Source organism: Panthera tigris, chromosome C1 (assembly GCF_018350195.1).
Source record: "Panthera tigris isolate Pti1 chromosome C1, P.tigris_Pti1_mat1.1, whole genome shotgun sequence".
Classification (NCBI taxonomy): Eukaryota; Metazoa; Chordata; class Mammalia; order Carnivora; family Felidae; genus Panthera; species Panthera tigris.
The window spans coordinates 92,628,769-92,643,560 of NC_056667.1; the positions used below are offsets into that span (position 1 = coordinate 92,628,769).

The window sequence follows — 14,792 nt, forward strand, 5'->3', positions numbered from 1 at the left end:
CTCCCCAAATGGCAACTCTGTGTCTGGGGGGATGGTGATGTCACAGGAGACTAAAGCAAGGTCCTTCCCCCTTTCAGGTGATCTCTTCCAAATGGGAGCCCCAGAACACTGACAGACATTTTTAGAGATGGTTCAAGTTCAACGACTATTCATCGAATGCCTACTGCGTTCCAGCCGCCGTGGGGGGCACCGTCTGGTGGGTAGAGTACTGGCCCTGGAGCCCGAGTGCTTGGGCTGCGGGTACACACGCAGACCTTGCCACTTTTGGTAAGTTATTTCCCCTCTCTAGGCCTGTTTCATCAATTGCAAAATGGGGATAAGAATAGCATCTACCTCATAGGTTGTGTGAGGATTAAAATGAGTTTATTTACGTACAGTGCTTTAGAACAGGGTTTGGCATGTGGAAAGCACCACGTAAATGTTATGCTTATTGGTAGTATTGTTATGAAGTCTCACCGGACCCTCCAAACACAGTTGTGAAGTAGATATTATTCTCTTCATTTTACAGATGTCTTTGTGAGGAAACTGAAGTTCACAAGAGTCACAGAGTTAGCAATTCCCAGACCTGAAACTGGAAACCAGATCCTGTGTCCCTTCTACTCCCCAACAGCTCCTGCCATTTGGAGAGTCAAGAGATCGGGAAATTTACATAAGCAACTTTAAAACTGGGGCACTATCCTGGAGCTCAGCGGGACCCTGGGAGAGGGAGAAAGAGGATTTAGAATCTCTGGCTAACAATCCCTGAGAGGGGAGAAGGGTATGGAGAACAGAGGAAAGGAAAAGAAACAAGGAGCCCGAGACCACTCAGAAGGTGGAGTGTTGAGTGAGTGAGGCTCCAGCATCTCTCACATCTCCTGCTTCTTCGATGTCACCAAAGTGGACCAGAGCCACCATCTTCCAGAAAGGAGAGATGAGCTTCTGAGCCCTCCGTTCTCTATGCACAGTCTGACCTGGGAGGCTGGCGGTAAGAGCCTGTCCAGGAGGCTCCAGCAGGAGGCGCCCTCCCCCCCTATCCCCACACACCAAATTGGGAAGCCTGGGCCTGGGCTGGCCATCCCAGGGTCACTGGACTAGGATGGGGGATGGGCCTGTGACGGGAGGTGCCCTGGGTGTCCTCTTCCGGCCCCATGGAGTCCTCTCCCATCCCCCAGTCATCAGGGAACTCTTCCACTCTGGGGAGGGTCCCTCAAACACCAGGTCCCTCTACTGCCAGTGGGGTCCCAGAGGTGGGGCTGCGGGACGTGGCCTCAGAATCTGTGGCCCTCTTCTTCATGCTCCTGCTGGACTTGATCGCTGTGGCTGGCAACGCCGCTGTGATGGCTGTTATCGCCAAGACACCTGCCCTCCGAAAATTCGTCTTCGTCTTCCACCTGTGCCTGGTGGACCTGTTGGCCGCCCTGACCCTCATGCCCCTGGCCATGCTCTCCAGCTCTGCCCTCTTTGACCATGACCTCTTTGGGGAGGTCGCCTGCCGCCTCTACTTGTTCCTGAGCATATGCTTCGTTAGCCTGGCCATTCTCTCGGTGTCGGCCATCAATGTGGAGCGCTACTATTACGTTGTCCACCCCATGCGCTACGAGGTGCGCATGACGCTGGGGCTGGTGGCCTCTGTGCTGGTGGGTGTGTGGGTGAAAGCCTTGGCCATGGCTTCTGTGCCAGTGTTGGGAAGGGTCTCCCGGGAGGAGGGAGCGCCCAGCACCCCCCCAGGCTGCTCACTCCAATGGAGCCACAGTGCCTACTGCCAGCTTTTCGTGGTGGTCTTTGCTGCCCTTTACTTTTTGTTGCCTCTGCTCCTTATCCTTGTGGTTTACTGCAGCATGTTCCGAGTAGCTCGAGTGGCTGCCATGCAGCACGGACCGCTGCCCACGTGGATGGAGACGCCCCGGCAACGCTCCGAGTCTCTCAGCAGCCGCTCCACCATGGTCACCAGCTCGGGGGCTCCCCAGACCACTCCGCACCGGACGTTCGGGGGAGGGAAGGCTGCGGTGGTCCTCCTAGCTGTGGGGGGACAGTTTCTGCTCTGTTGGTTGCCCTACTTTTCTTTCCACCTCTACGTGGCCCTGAGTGCTCAGCCCATTTCGACCGGGCAGGTGGAGAACGTGGTGACCTGGATCGGCTACTTCTGCTTCACTTCCAACCCTTTCTTCTATGGATGTCTCAACCGGCAGATCCGGGGCGAGCTCAGCAAGCAGTTTGTCTGCTTCTTCAAGCCGGCTCCGGAGGAGGAGCTGAGGCTACCTAGCCGGGAGGGCTCCATTGAGGAGAACTTCCTGCAGTTCCTTCAGGGTACTGGTTGTCCTTCCGAGTCCTGGGTTTCCCGACCCGTACCCAGCCCCAAGCAGGAACCACCTGCCGTTGACTTTCGAATTCCAGGCCAGATAGCTGAGGAGACCTCGGAGTTCCTGGAGCAACAACTCACCAGCGACATCATCATGTCGGACAGCTACCTCCGGCCCGCCCCCTCACCTCGACTGGAATCCTGATGGGCTTCTGGACACTTGGAGGGAGATGGGGCTGGGGCCATTGACGACTGAAGGAACATCTTGTGGAATCACCTTTTCCCAGCTAGCAGGGGCTGGGGCTGGGGTCTCTGCACACAGCTTTTGCTTAGCGTTTTCTGGGTCAGGAACAATGCCAACAGGATGAATGTGTGGCAAAAGCCTTGGACATGGCTCTGATCCTTGACTACTGGGGGAGGGAACCTGGTGAGATGGTAATGAGAATAAACGGTCACCAAGGTGAGATAATGCCTTTCAACCAGTGAACTTTCCATGCCTCAGGAAGCAGGGAAACTCTCTAAGCGTAGGAGTTGGAGGGTATAGAGCAGCAGGCCAGGTTTGGAGTTAAACTGGGGATCCTTTAGGATATTTCATTTTTCAGTGCAATTGTCCAGGGCAGTAACTCCACTCAGGCAAGGTAAGAAAATGATCTTTGTCTTCTCCTTTCCTTGCTAGGTTTAAGAATGAAATAAAGTACAGCCAAATGTTTCCATTTGAGTTAATGGCTCTTTTTCTAGTTTTAGACCTGAGGGCCAGCTGGATTTATTCCTTTCCTGAGTTTGGCCAGAAGCAAGGGGGAAATAGCAGCCAGGGTACAGAGAGTAGAAGGCAGGAAAGCTGACTGCAGCTCTCTCCCACCCTCGAGGAAGAGCCCTTCTGTTCTATTCTTCTGTCGCTCTACTTCACATGGGAGATCAAACTTGGGGCTTGATCTCAGCAAAGGCAAGGATATGACAGGATGGCTCTTTCTCCTCATTTTTTTAGAATGAAGAAGTGGAAAGATTGGGAGTTGGATGGCTGAAGGTGGGGGTTAGCATTTGAATGGCTAAGATGGTTGGATACAGAGAGGCCAGATAATCACCTTGACCAATAAAACTGTAAATCTTTTTTTTTTTTTTTTCCCTTTCTAGGATTGGCCTCCCTGATCTCTCTCCTCATGGCAGTGACCCACCTCCAGCCCCCTGGACAATCGGGTACAAGAGACTAAGGTTGGGAATGGGAAGGGTGGGGTTTCCATGGTCCATTAAATGCCTCCCTTCTCCCATTCATCGCTCTCAAAATTAGCTTCAGTGACAAAAGACTTAAATCTCTCTCCTACCCGAAGCCCTGGGTTGGAGAGAGGGCACAAGAGTTGGGTTCAGCTGTTTACTGATTGAGACTATAGGAACTTGTTGGTTGGTATTGGTGGTGGTATTTTCAAGCAGGGGGAATAGTTGAAAATTGGACAGGACACTCATCTGGGACTACCTGTCCATCCACTTCCCTCTGTTGAATCAAATAACACTAAAGGATTGAGGCAGGACCAGAGGGTGGTTTGATCTGTATTTGAACAAATTCCTGACTCATTGAACATTAAAGGGTAAGATGGGCTGGTGGGAGTGGGCCCTTTGAATGGCCAATAAATAATTTTTATTATAAAAAGTTATACTGATATCAACATTTCCTATTTTAGTCCAATTCAGTACATAATAGTTGAATACCCAGTATTCTCTGGGACCCACACAGAGTCACTGCCTTTGAGGAGTTCATAGTCTAATTTGATCAGGCACCTTGTATTTTTACAGAGCATTTATATCTGGTAAAACACTAAAGAATGTTGGAGAAATATATTAAAGAACACATTGCAGTTCAGTCCACTGCAGCAAGATACTTACATGGAAACTTCCTGTGGGCTGTGGAAAGTGTGGAAAGTGTGAAGGTTGTAAATGAAACCCTAGTTGAGGAAAATAATTTACTTACTGAGACTGAGCAAATCTCCCTTTAGATCTAGGAAAATTTACAGGTTTCTGTCTCCCTACCACCAGACTTACTCTAGTCTAGGACCCATTACACTGAGGAAATCCCTTAGATAGTATATATACCAAGGAGAATCTTTCGTGACTGAAAAACAAGTTCTCCTCGCTTTCCTCCCTTTTAAGATAAACCTGTTAAGGGAGGAACCTCATTCCTAGATAACAGGAAAAAACCTCTTCAAACATCATTGATCAGCTAGTAGGCCCTAAGCATTGCCAGCAGGTGGCAGTGTGAGTCCAATGGAAACAGGAAAGGTGTGTGTTGGGGACGGGGGCTGTGGGGAGAGGGAATGGGGAGAGGGGGACATTAAACATTGCCTGGCAGCCATTTTGTTAATTTATTTTTCCTTTTCCTTTGACTTTGCCCTCCAACCCTTCCTTCAAATATATCAAAAAAATTTTAAGTGCAAGGGTATCTCTAATTCAGGCTGAAATCTCCTGACACTGTGATCTCACTGGCATTTATTACAGAATTTGACACATGCTGGTTCATTTGCCATTTATTTTTCCCTGCTTGAGTGGATCATGAAGGAAACAAAAATTTCTCTTCTATTATGCTGAGAATTCTCCCAACAATTTCTGCCATGACCACCTTCCAGTTGTTTTCTAGTCACCAGGATCGCTTGGTAAAGTTGGCTATTTAATCCTTGACTGTGCAAGCTGTTCCTGGACCAAATTTGACTTCTCTAGTCAGCTCAAGAATCAACAGGTTGAGACAACTTTCCTGTCACTTTTCCTGGACCCCAGTGGTGTTGGGGTAACCCTCAAGCCTAGATGAAAATCTTGTGTCATCAGGGCTCCCCAAGTAACATCTTATAGTGGCATGGTAGAAAAGGGGTGAGTTTGGAGGCAGACATCTACTTACTCACTGTGTGACCTTGGGAAAGATGCTTAATTTCTCTGAGCCTATTTATTCATCTGTAAAATGGGGGTAACATTACCTACCTCACAGGGTTGTTGTGAGGATGAAAAGAGATGACCATGTGGAAGCACCTAGCCATACCTGGCAAATAGGTACTCAATAAATATTGGTTTTTCTTCCCTTTCCTCTTGCCCTATTCCCCCATAAGTATTGATTATGAGAAAGCCATCCCTTTTATTCTAACAGTCATTTGGGAATGAGTAGGAGGCTTTTTAAACTTTGAAGAACCTGCATTACTAAATTATAGTGGATGAAGTTGTTTATTGTGGCTCTCAAGAAATCCCCCCAGTTAATGAATCATCACCACAGAGAGCTTTCTGGTGGGGCCTTATCTTCTAAGGTTTAAATTCTATTAAGGAAATAGTTTTTAATCCCAGGGGAAAGTTTGGGGGACTACGAGAGTTTTCCTCTCTAGAATGTATGATGAGAGTATTTGTGCAGCTATTTGGTAGTAAGGGTGATTTAGGACCACTTTCACGGTAGTACCCAGAATTAGGAGTGAAAGGGCTGAGTCTCCAGCTTTTGCAGTGGATTTATTTTCAGGTGATGAGAGAGCTGAGAAACAAATCTACTAGAACTTCCCTTTTTGTGTGATACTACAACGGGAAATTTTAGTAGGAGTTTCGCAGGATGCACTGGTTTGTTTCGGGGTGTGGGACTGAGGCTAACTGATTTTGGTAGAAGTCCGAAGCCCCTTAACGCAGGATCATCTATCGGCACTAAAACTGGCTTATATTGGAGAAAGGCGGCATGGAAATTTTTTGGAGGAACTACACGCTTACCTTTCAGGTAACAGAATATCTTGGCGATTTCAAGTGGCCTTTTGCCAACATAGTCACTTGGCAACTCGTAGCTAACGGCACAAGGACCAAGGTACATTTTGAGAGCAGGAAGCGGTGGGCCAAAGGAGGGCAGAAAGGGATCGCTAAGGTCCCAGGCATGGTCAGTCTTACAGACCTCAGATTTGAAGCGTGGCCGGGCCCCAGGCTCTGCAGTTTGTTCTCATCCCGTAGACCGGGCTGAGACAACCCTGGCAGAGAAAGTTTCCTACACTTGGGAAGGGGCTCCGGGTCTCCATAGCCAGAGATCAAAGGGGCTTTCCGACCAGTGAGAAATCCCCAGCAGAAATTCCGGCGCGGGCTGTGGCCTCTTAATTTGGGACCCTCCCCAACCTCCAATCCAAAGCCTGCTGTGTGACCTCAGGAGGGTGCCACGAACGGGAGAAGCCAGTCCCTGGTTTTCCTCCATTTATCCAAATAAGGCAGCCGAAAAGGAGAAGAGGCACTAAGGTCGAGCGGCGTAACAGAAGCTCGATCAGACCTGGCTACTCCGCGGAAACGCCGCTCTGCCTTACCGGCCCTCTCCCCGTACTTCCGCTTTTCGTTGCTCCTCCTCTACCCCAGCTGGACAGGTTTGAGCAGTAACCGTCGCGGGGCGTTTCCGGAAGTGTCGTAAACGCCGGATATCCGGTTCCTTCGGGCGCTCAGGGAGCTGACGGAGAGGGCCGCCGCCCAGCACTAGACGCTGTCTCAGCGAGCCGAGTCGCAGTCTCCGCGGTGTGTGAGTGAGCCCGGGCTCTGTCCCCTCTCCCGCCGCCGCCATGGGCTGCACGTTGAGCGCCGAGGACAAGGCGGCGGTGGAGCGGAGCAAGATGATCGACCGCAACTTGCGGGAGGACGGGGAGAAAGCGGCCAAAGAAGTGAAGCTGCTGCTACTCGGTGAGGGGCTGAGGGCGGAGCTGGCAGGGTGCACGGGAGGGCCTAGGCACTCGGGAGCCCTGAGGAGGGTCGGGCCCAGTCGGCGGAAAGGACCCTGAAGGGATCTGGAGGCGTGACGGCCGTGGGGCGGGGTGTTCGTTGGTGGCTGAAGCTCTGGAGGGCGTGATGAGGGGAGGGGGTGGGGTTTGGAGTTGTAGGAATTAGGCTGGAGGGAGGGTGTGACTCCGTGCTGGAATTGCGTTTACTGAAGAGAGCTTGGGAGTGTGGGGCAGTAGGACATTGAGACCCATGTTAGGAATATGGGAAAGGCTCATAAAGGAAGAGCTGGTATTAGGGAAGGTTTTTCAGAGGGTTAGAATGTGTTCATAGCAAAGAAGACGGGGTAGAGTTTGTTGGGGTTGTAGAATGGCTTATGAGTTTGGAGCGTGGTGATAACTTACTTTGACAGGATGTAGTTGGGATGCTTGAATGATTAATGTAAATAAAGGGGCAGGGACCGAGTGGTCACATAAGGGCCCTGTCATTTATTAGCGAGTGGACAATTTGAACTGTTGGTAGGGTGAAGGAACCCTGGATTATCCTGGAACGTGAAGATGTGTGGTTGAGATAAAATTATAAGTTCTCAGATATAAAAGAGCTTGGGTACAGAGGCTGTCTATACTTTTCCACCTTTTTCTATCATTTTTACTCCCTTAAGGTTTTATAACTCTTTCCTTTGTTATTATAAAGGGGGGAGGTGGTGTGAGCTGAGGAAATCTAAGGACTGGCTTGTTTGAGGTTTGTGGCAAAAGATACAGCGGACAAAAGATTACATACTTGGGAGCTGCTGAATAGTTGCTAGGGGTGACTGCAGTGGGAATGGAGTTATCTTAGGATAAATTATGGAATTGGACACAGTATAAAAGCTGTGACAAACTTCTGGTGAACTTTTTAATCTTTTTTGGTTTCTTCAAACTAAAAATACTGGCTTCAGAAAATTACTGTTTATTTTACCCGACATTCCTTTTGAGCAGTTTTTAGGTACAGTCAGATGCATTTTGCTCCGCACGATTAGTTTAAACATTTTGGAGACTGGCTTTTAGAGACTCAGTAAGTCATAGACCCTGGTATTAGCTTACTGATAAGTTAAGCCATGATTCCTTTACTATTAGTATTTTCTACAATTCTTTTAGAGAAGAGTAAGTAGGAGTATTGGTTTCTGTAAACAAAAGAACTTTTTAAAACAATTGGTTTTTGAGGAAAATGAGTCGCTTTAGGAGAATTGCCAGATTTTCAGGGTGTAAAGCTCCAGAGGGCAGAATGCACTACCATAACCCAAGGCATATTTTGTATTCCAGGATGTGCTGGGTGCCCATGCTAGTCTCTTGATGTTAATGTATCTAGTGGTTTGTCGATTGCGGACGACTGGGAACGGCTCTTTGGATCTAGGGGGAAAGTTATGCATTGGAGCTTGAGCTTTTGGTTTCAATATCTGACTTTTTATAACATATGAATTCGAATTGTAGTTCTAGACTGCCACTCTCTATAGAACAGGTATCTTTTGTGGATGAGCATGGTCCATGGCATATAGTAGGTGCTCCTTAAATATTTGCTATTAACTAGCATGAACCAGCTAATGTTGGACATGGCTCTTTGGGGTTTTTTAGACACTTAATATAAACCATTATACCCAAGGCATTAATGTTGTCTGTATTGATTGATTGGTTATGAAATTAAAGGTGTATTTATAAGTTTTGATTTACATTGGCCATCAGAGATCCCCTTAGGACATTAGCCTAGTGTAATACAGTTGTAAACTGTGAGGCTTTCTTCCAAATGGCAGGATTTGGCAGGCAGAATTTAGGCAAGCAAATGTCTGGAAAAATCTTTGTTCAGAACTTTATAAATAGTGCATTTAATTAAAAACAACATTAAATACATGATGACTTAGGGACTTCAAAAGCAGGAAGTAAAAATCAAAGTACTAAAACATTTGCTTTTAATTTTTATCAATTTCATTGTTTTAAGTAAGATTTTTTTATATTCTTGAGCAAGTTAAATCAACAAATTCAAATAGGTTGCAGACACAGATGCTCTTGCTTGAAGCATATCATTATGAGCAGAAGTTAAAGTTTTCCCTTCTTTTCTGTAAGCAGAATGCACTCATCACAGTATGCAGATACCTTTTTTTTTCTTTTTCTGTAGAATACCTCTTTTGATGTAGTCATTTTTACTTCATCACTGTGAAACTGTCAAACTTAATCTAAGTTGAGATATATTTACTTACTTTTGTCTCTCCTGGCATGTAATATGTGTTCATTAAATATTACGGTATTTTCTATCTGGAGGAATGTAGTTTAGTATAGTGATTAACAACCAGGGCTATGAAGTCAAACTGTTTCAAATTCTAGTTCCCATTTACTAATTGTAAGGAAGTTACTTACTCAGTTTCTCTGCCTCTGTTTCCTCATCTGTAAGATGGAGAAAATAGAGCTACTTCATAGGACTGCTATGAGCATTAAATATGATAATAATGTGAAGTGAAACACAGCCTGGCACATAGGATTAGCTCAATGAATATTAGCTATTATTTATTAAAAACATTTTTTTTAGAGGAGTGTGAGTGCGGAAGAGGGGCAGTGGGAGAGAGAGAGTCTCAAGAGAGCTCCATGCTCAGCCTGGAGCCCAACGTGGGACTGGATCCCTTAAACTGAGTTCATGACCTGAGCCGAAATCAAGAGTTAGACACTTAACCAACTGAGCCACCCAGGCACCCCTAGCTATTATTGTTATTATTAAATCAAAAAGAATGTTACAGATTATAGGTACTATAGAAATTCAAATTAAGAACCTGGTGTGGGCCAAATTAGTAATACTTCAATGGAAGAATTATACTTCAATGGAAGGAATACTTGAATGTTAAAATTTTTTTATTACCTTTGATTTGAATTTCCTTTAGGTGTGTTATTGGGAAGATCTTGCTAATGCCAAATTAATCATAATATTCTGTGGAAAGACAAATTATATTATGCAAAGCTTCCCAACCAGAGTGCAGTGCATAGGATGGCATATAAGTGTGCTGTTTGTAAATTTTTTTATAGTTTTGAAACTTTAAGTCATTTTCATAACTTAAAAATTTCACAACAGTTGAAATGATATTTGAACATTTTTAGTATGATTCCTTCTGTAAACTTTGGAAACACGGCACATGAAAATATTTTACTATGCCAATTAGTGTTTAATATCATCTGTAATACTTGGCATTTTATTTTTCATGTCATAAGTGTTTGATCTAAGGAAAATATATATTATTTTCACCAAGCTCCACCAGTTTACCTTAGTAAGGCTTACAAATACAATTTTTAGTGTGTGCCATCATGTGACAAAAGTTGGGAAGCATTAGTGTAAGAATGGGTAAGAGCACTGCTTACAGAGTCACAGAGAACTGAATTCAATTCCCACTTTCATTTCCTAGTTGTGAGACCCAGAGCATATAAGTTAACTATATGAATCTTATTTTTCACATACATAAAGTGGGGATGATGATGCCTGTTTCATAATATGCACTAAGGTAATGTATGTAAAATCCTTAGCAAGCAAGTATTCGATATTGGTAACTTCTGTTTTTTATGGTAATGTCTGTGAAAGCTTATCATTTTAAAATGCTACTTTTTTCAGGGGTGTTTCAGACAGTTAATTTGATTTTTTCAAATACTATGTTTTCGGAGGTCTTCAAGGAATTTTAATAAATAACACTCTTGTGGTAAAAGAAATTAAATATTATCATTTGGTTTTGTAAGTTATTGAATTATTTAGTTTTGTGTTATCTTTAGATTTTTATTTCTTGATATAAAGAAAGATTTACATTTACATCAAGATCCCTTAGCGGATCTTGAGAAAATAGTTTTATACAAAACGAGATTAATGCTTTGTTCTTTAGGATTTTGCTGGGGGTGGTATGGCAAAAATTAAGTTGCATGCAGAGGATTGGAATCATCTAATTCACTTAAACCTTATACAATTTATTCACATTTAAATACCTGCATTTACTGGCTGAATATGCTTATTATTGAAAGTAGTGTTTTTTGATGTTTAGAGAGTTATAATACTGAACTTTTCCTTTAATTTAGGTTACACTAGCTTCTTAATTTGAATTTCCATAGTACCTATAATCTGTAGCATTCATTTTGCTTTAATAATAACAGTAATACTTTCATAGTTTCATTAGATTCTCATAGGATGGTATTCTTTATAATGTTTGCCATTTTTTTGGCATAAGATTCATAGACCGTTATTTCATTTCTTGTGAGGATGCATCTTGTGTCAGTACAAAAAAAAAAAAAAAAAAGAAGAAGAAGAAACTGGCATAAAAAATAAAAAGTCCTATTTCAAAAATAGGTTAGTTTTTTATAAGCACTTTTTTGTGTCTCTTGTGTCTTTTATTTAAATGCATTTATCACTTCTTCAGCCTGAAATTATGGTCCTTTTCAGGAGTTACAATATTGTAATCTTCCCTATATATGCTAATTCTGAAGTAAGTACAGAGATAACCTTAGAGTAGGGTCTTAGTACTTAATAGATTTGACAAGGCATGTAACCTTTGAATCATTGCTGCAACTGTCCATGCTGTCTTCTTATGTTTAGTTTAGTTTTATTTTATTGGAGAATGGGGCTTGTCAGGGAAAGTAGAGAGGAAAAGATATTTTAAGTACTCAGGAACTAGAAGATTAGCAGTAAAGTCCAAAAAATAGAAATATGGGTCTCATAAGAAGTGTATAGAGCAGGGGACACTAAATTGGTTCAGATAACTGAAGTTTGTTTCAAAACTTGTTTTCTAGTCAGCAGAATGTAATAGACTAGCACTAATAAAAGACAGTTCTTTGAACTGGTAACTGAGTTCATAAATAGATGATCCCATGTAGTGTAGGGTTAAAGAACAAAGATACTGAAAATTGGGGATTCATCCTAATCTTTGAGCTTCATTTTACTTTTTCTGTACAATGAGGTCCAATCTTAGGGGTTTCTTGTCTGCGATATTAATATTATCGGCCAGATAAAATATTTTAGTGAGTTATAAGGAGGGCTGTTTTTGTTGTCATTTCTCTTATTCTTGAGTTTGACCGAAATTAGTTTAATGTAATAAAGCTGTTTAGGAAGACATAAATTCATAAAGTGCCCATAATGTAAATTTTCAAGAGAATATTAGGAAAAGCGTTGTAGTGATTGATTTCCCCTCCAGTTTTAATTGTCTTCATTTTGGTAAAATTCTTTTTCAGTGTTTAGCAAGTTAGAGTTATCTTTAAGCCTTTATCTACCTGGGCTATCCTGTTACCTGCTTAGCAGTCGTCTGTATCCTATCTGTAATTCAAGCTGCTTGAACTGTATAACATTGTGTTAGGATCACTGTTTAATTGTCCCAGTTTTTATACAGTGCTCTATGTAAGGGAACTATCCTATTTTTCATGTCTTACTACTATTAAGTTGTAACAGAAATGAATATATCTGATATGAACCAAACAAGAAGGACCAAAAAGACCAAATTTGTTTTGACTTGTTGTACATGACTAATGGCCTGGTTGATCTTAGAAACAAGCTTCAGAAGGGTATAGTCTTTACACATGGATTTCTTTTGATTTTCAAGTTAGACTTGGAAGATACTTAAAAGTTTAATAGATTTGTTCAGAGCTAGTAGAGACGTTAGTGTGTTCATTGTTCCGTTACTATTTTGCTGTTATGGGCCTCTCTTTGTCACCAAGTCTAATTCACAAATGGGTAAATATTTTTAATATTAATACAAAAAGACTGAGTTTTTTGGATGATGTTAGTGTTTTATATCTTGAAAAATTTTTGTTGCTTAACTTTGAAGTAGATATTATTCAAAAATTTCTTTAGTTGCTCATATAAATCTACAGCTATACAGTCAGGTGTCTCACCATGATTAAAACATACACTCTTAACATTTAAATTGTGCTTGTATCTCCTACTTTTATTTATGTGGCCTGCTGTTAACACTTATTACTCTTGTGATATAGGGACCATTTAAATCAGACTTTTTTTTTAATGTTTATTTTTGAGAGAGAGAGTGTGAGAGAGTGAGCAGGGGAGGGTCAGAGAGAGAGAGAGAGGGAGACAGAGGATCTGAAGCAGGCTTTGCGCTGATAGGGGGCTTGAACTCATGAATGTGGGGCTCAAAGTCACAGACCGGGAGAATGTGATATGAACTGAAGACAGCCGCTTGAGCGACTGAGCCACCCAGGTACCCCTAAATCAGACTTCTTTAAAATTAATTAGCAAGGTAGTTTGATTCTTGTTATCTTATAATTTCCTGTATTGGTTGGATATAAAAAATTTTTTTTTAATGTTTATTTATTTTTGAGAGAGAGAGAGAGAGAGAGAGAGAGAGAGAGAGTGGGGTAGGGGCAGAGAGAGACAGAGACATAGAATCCGAAGCAGGTTCCAGGCTCTGAGCTATCAGCACAGAGCCCAACATGGGGCTCAAACCCACAAGCCATGAGATCATGACCTGAGCCAAAGTCAGACGCCTAACTAACTGAACCACCCAGGTGCCCCAGTGGTTGGATTTTAAAATTGAATAGTATTCCATTGAATTCTAAGAACTTACTATGTTACACTATGTTTGGATTTCTGTTGTAGTCATATATTGATATCTCTAGTTTTTATATTTTTTTATTAAATAGTGTCGTATGGAAATGAATTTTGCCCAGGCTCTTGGAAATTATGTTTTACAGATTACTGTAAATTACAGAAGGATTGTTTTAAAGTGACACACTTTTGATAGAACATTTCCCCATCTATTTCCTGAAGTTAGAACGTCGGAATCATTAACTTCAAAACAAGGTTCTGTTTGATGTAATGATATAATTACTATCATGATTTTCATAGATAATGTAGTTCTGATGTATGTGTTAGGATAGTGCAGTCTTAAACTTTCCATGGAAGTTATTTCAATGTTGAGTTATGTACTTTTGAAATTAAACACTGAATTACTTCAGTTTAAAAATACCAATCTCTTAGACCATTTTTCAGCATTACTAAATCATCACGTATTTTTGGTTCATATCAGGTTGTTAAAAACTAATGTCCTTCCTCCCTCTGCTTCTGAGAAGTATATTTCTCATCCTTTTATTTTTTTTATTGTGGTTATAACTAAAATCCACATTCACACTCTCATTAATATTTGTACTTTTTTGGATTTTTCTAGATTACTTAAAAGTTTTTTTAATAAACTTTTTATTTTGGAATAATGTCACATTTTATTTCAAAAAAATTTTTTTTGTTTATTTTTGAGAGAGAGAGAGACAGACAGACAGACAGAGTGGGAGTGGGGGAGGGACAGAGAGAGAACGAGACACAGAATCTGAAGCAAGCTCCAGGCTCTGAGCTGTCAGCACAGAGCCTGATGCGGGGCTTGAACTCACAGACTGCGAGATCATGACCTGAACCGAAGAAAAGTGCTTAACCGATTGAGCCACCCAGATGCCCCGGAATAATGTCGCATTTATAGGAAAGTTGCAGAGATAGTACCTAGAGTTCTTGTATACTCTTTACCTGGTTCCTGTTAATATTGACATCTTAGATAGCTGTGGTATGTTGGTCAACAATGTATAATATTGGTGTACAATAGTGCATAGTATTGGTGCATTAATGTTAACTAAACTACATAATTATTTAGATTACATCAGTTTTTCCACTCATGTTCTTTTTCTGCTCCAGGATCTAATCTAGGACACTGCATTGCGTTTAGTCAAGGCTGCTTTTTATTGAACTTTTTGGTTTTTAGTGTTGCACTATCCAGAGGAGGCTCATTTATGAGCTTATTTATGATAAGGTATCTCAGATCATCTTTTATGTGCACAGGTAC

At 42.3% G+C, this 14,792-nt stretch overlaps 2 protein-coding genes across 2 annotated transcripts in view; both read left to right on the top strand.

Annotated features, from left to right (window-relative positions):
* Positions 1 to 1,112: 1,112 nt before the first annotated feature.
* Positions 1,113 to 3,890, top strand: GPR61 (G protein-coupled receptor 61). Its single transcript, XM_007099234.3, has 2 exons — positions 1,113 to 2,738; positions 3,410 to 3,890. The coding sequence occupies exon 1, from the start codon at positions 1,128 to 1,130 to the stop codon at positions 2,481 to 2,483; it is 1,356 nt and encodes a 451-aa protein (XP_007099296.2). The 5' UTR covers positions 1,113 to 1,127; the 3' UTR covers positions 2,484 to 2,738; positions 3,410 to 3,890.
* A 2,778-nt stretch (positions 3,891 to 6,668) lies between these two features.
* Positions 6,669 to 14,792, top strand: part of GNAI3 (G protein subunit alpha i3) — a 39,143-nt gene continuing 31,019 nt past the window's right edge. Inside the window, exon 1 of the mRNA XM_007076419.3 lies at positions 6,669 to 6,931. Coding sequence (XP_007076481.1) covers positions 6,814 to 6,931 — 118 coding nt within the window. The 5' untranslated portion in view covers positions 6,669 to 6,813. The remainder of the gene's footprint in view (positions 6,932 to 14,792) is intronic.

What these genes read in the sequence shown, in the direction of transcription:
- GPR61 (XM_007099234.3), top strand. Translation starts at nt 1,128, where the DNA reads ATGGAGTCCTCTCCCATCCCCCAGTCATCAGGGAACTCTTCCACTCTG.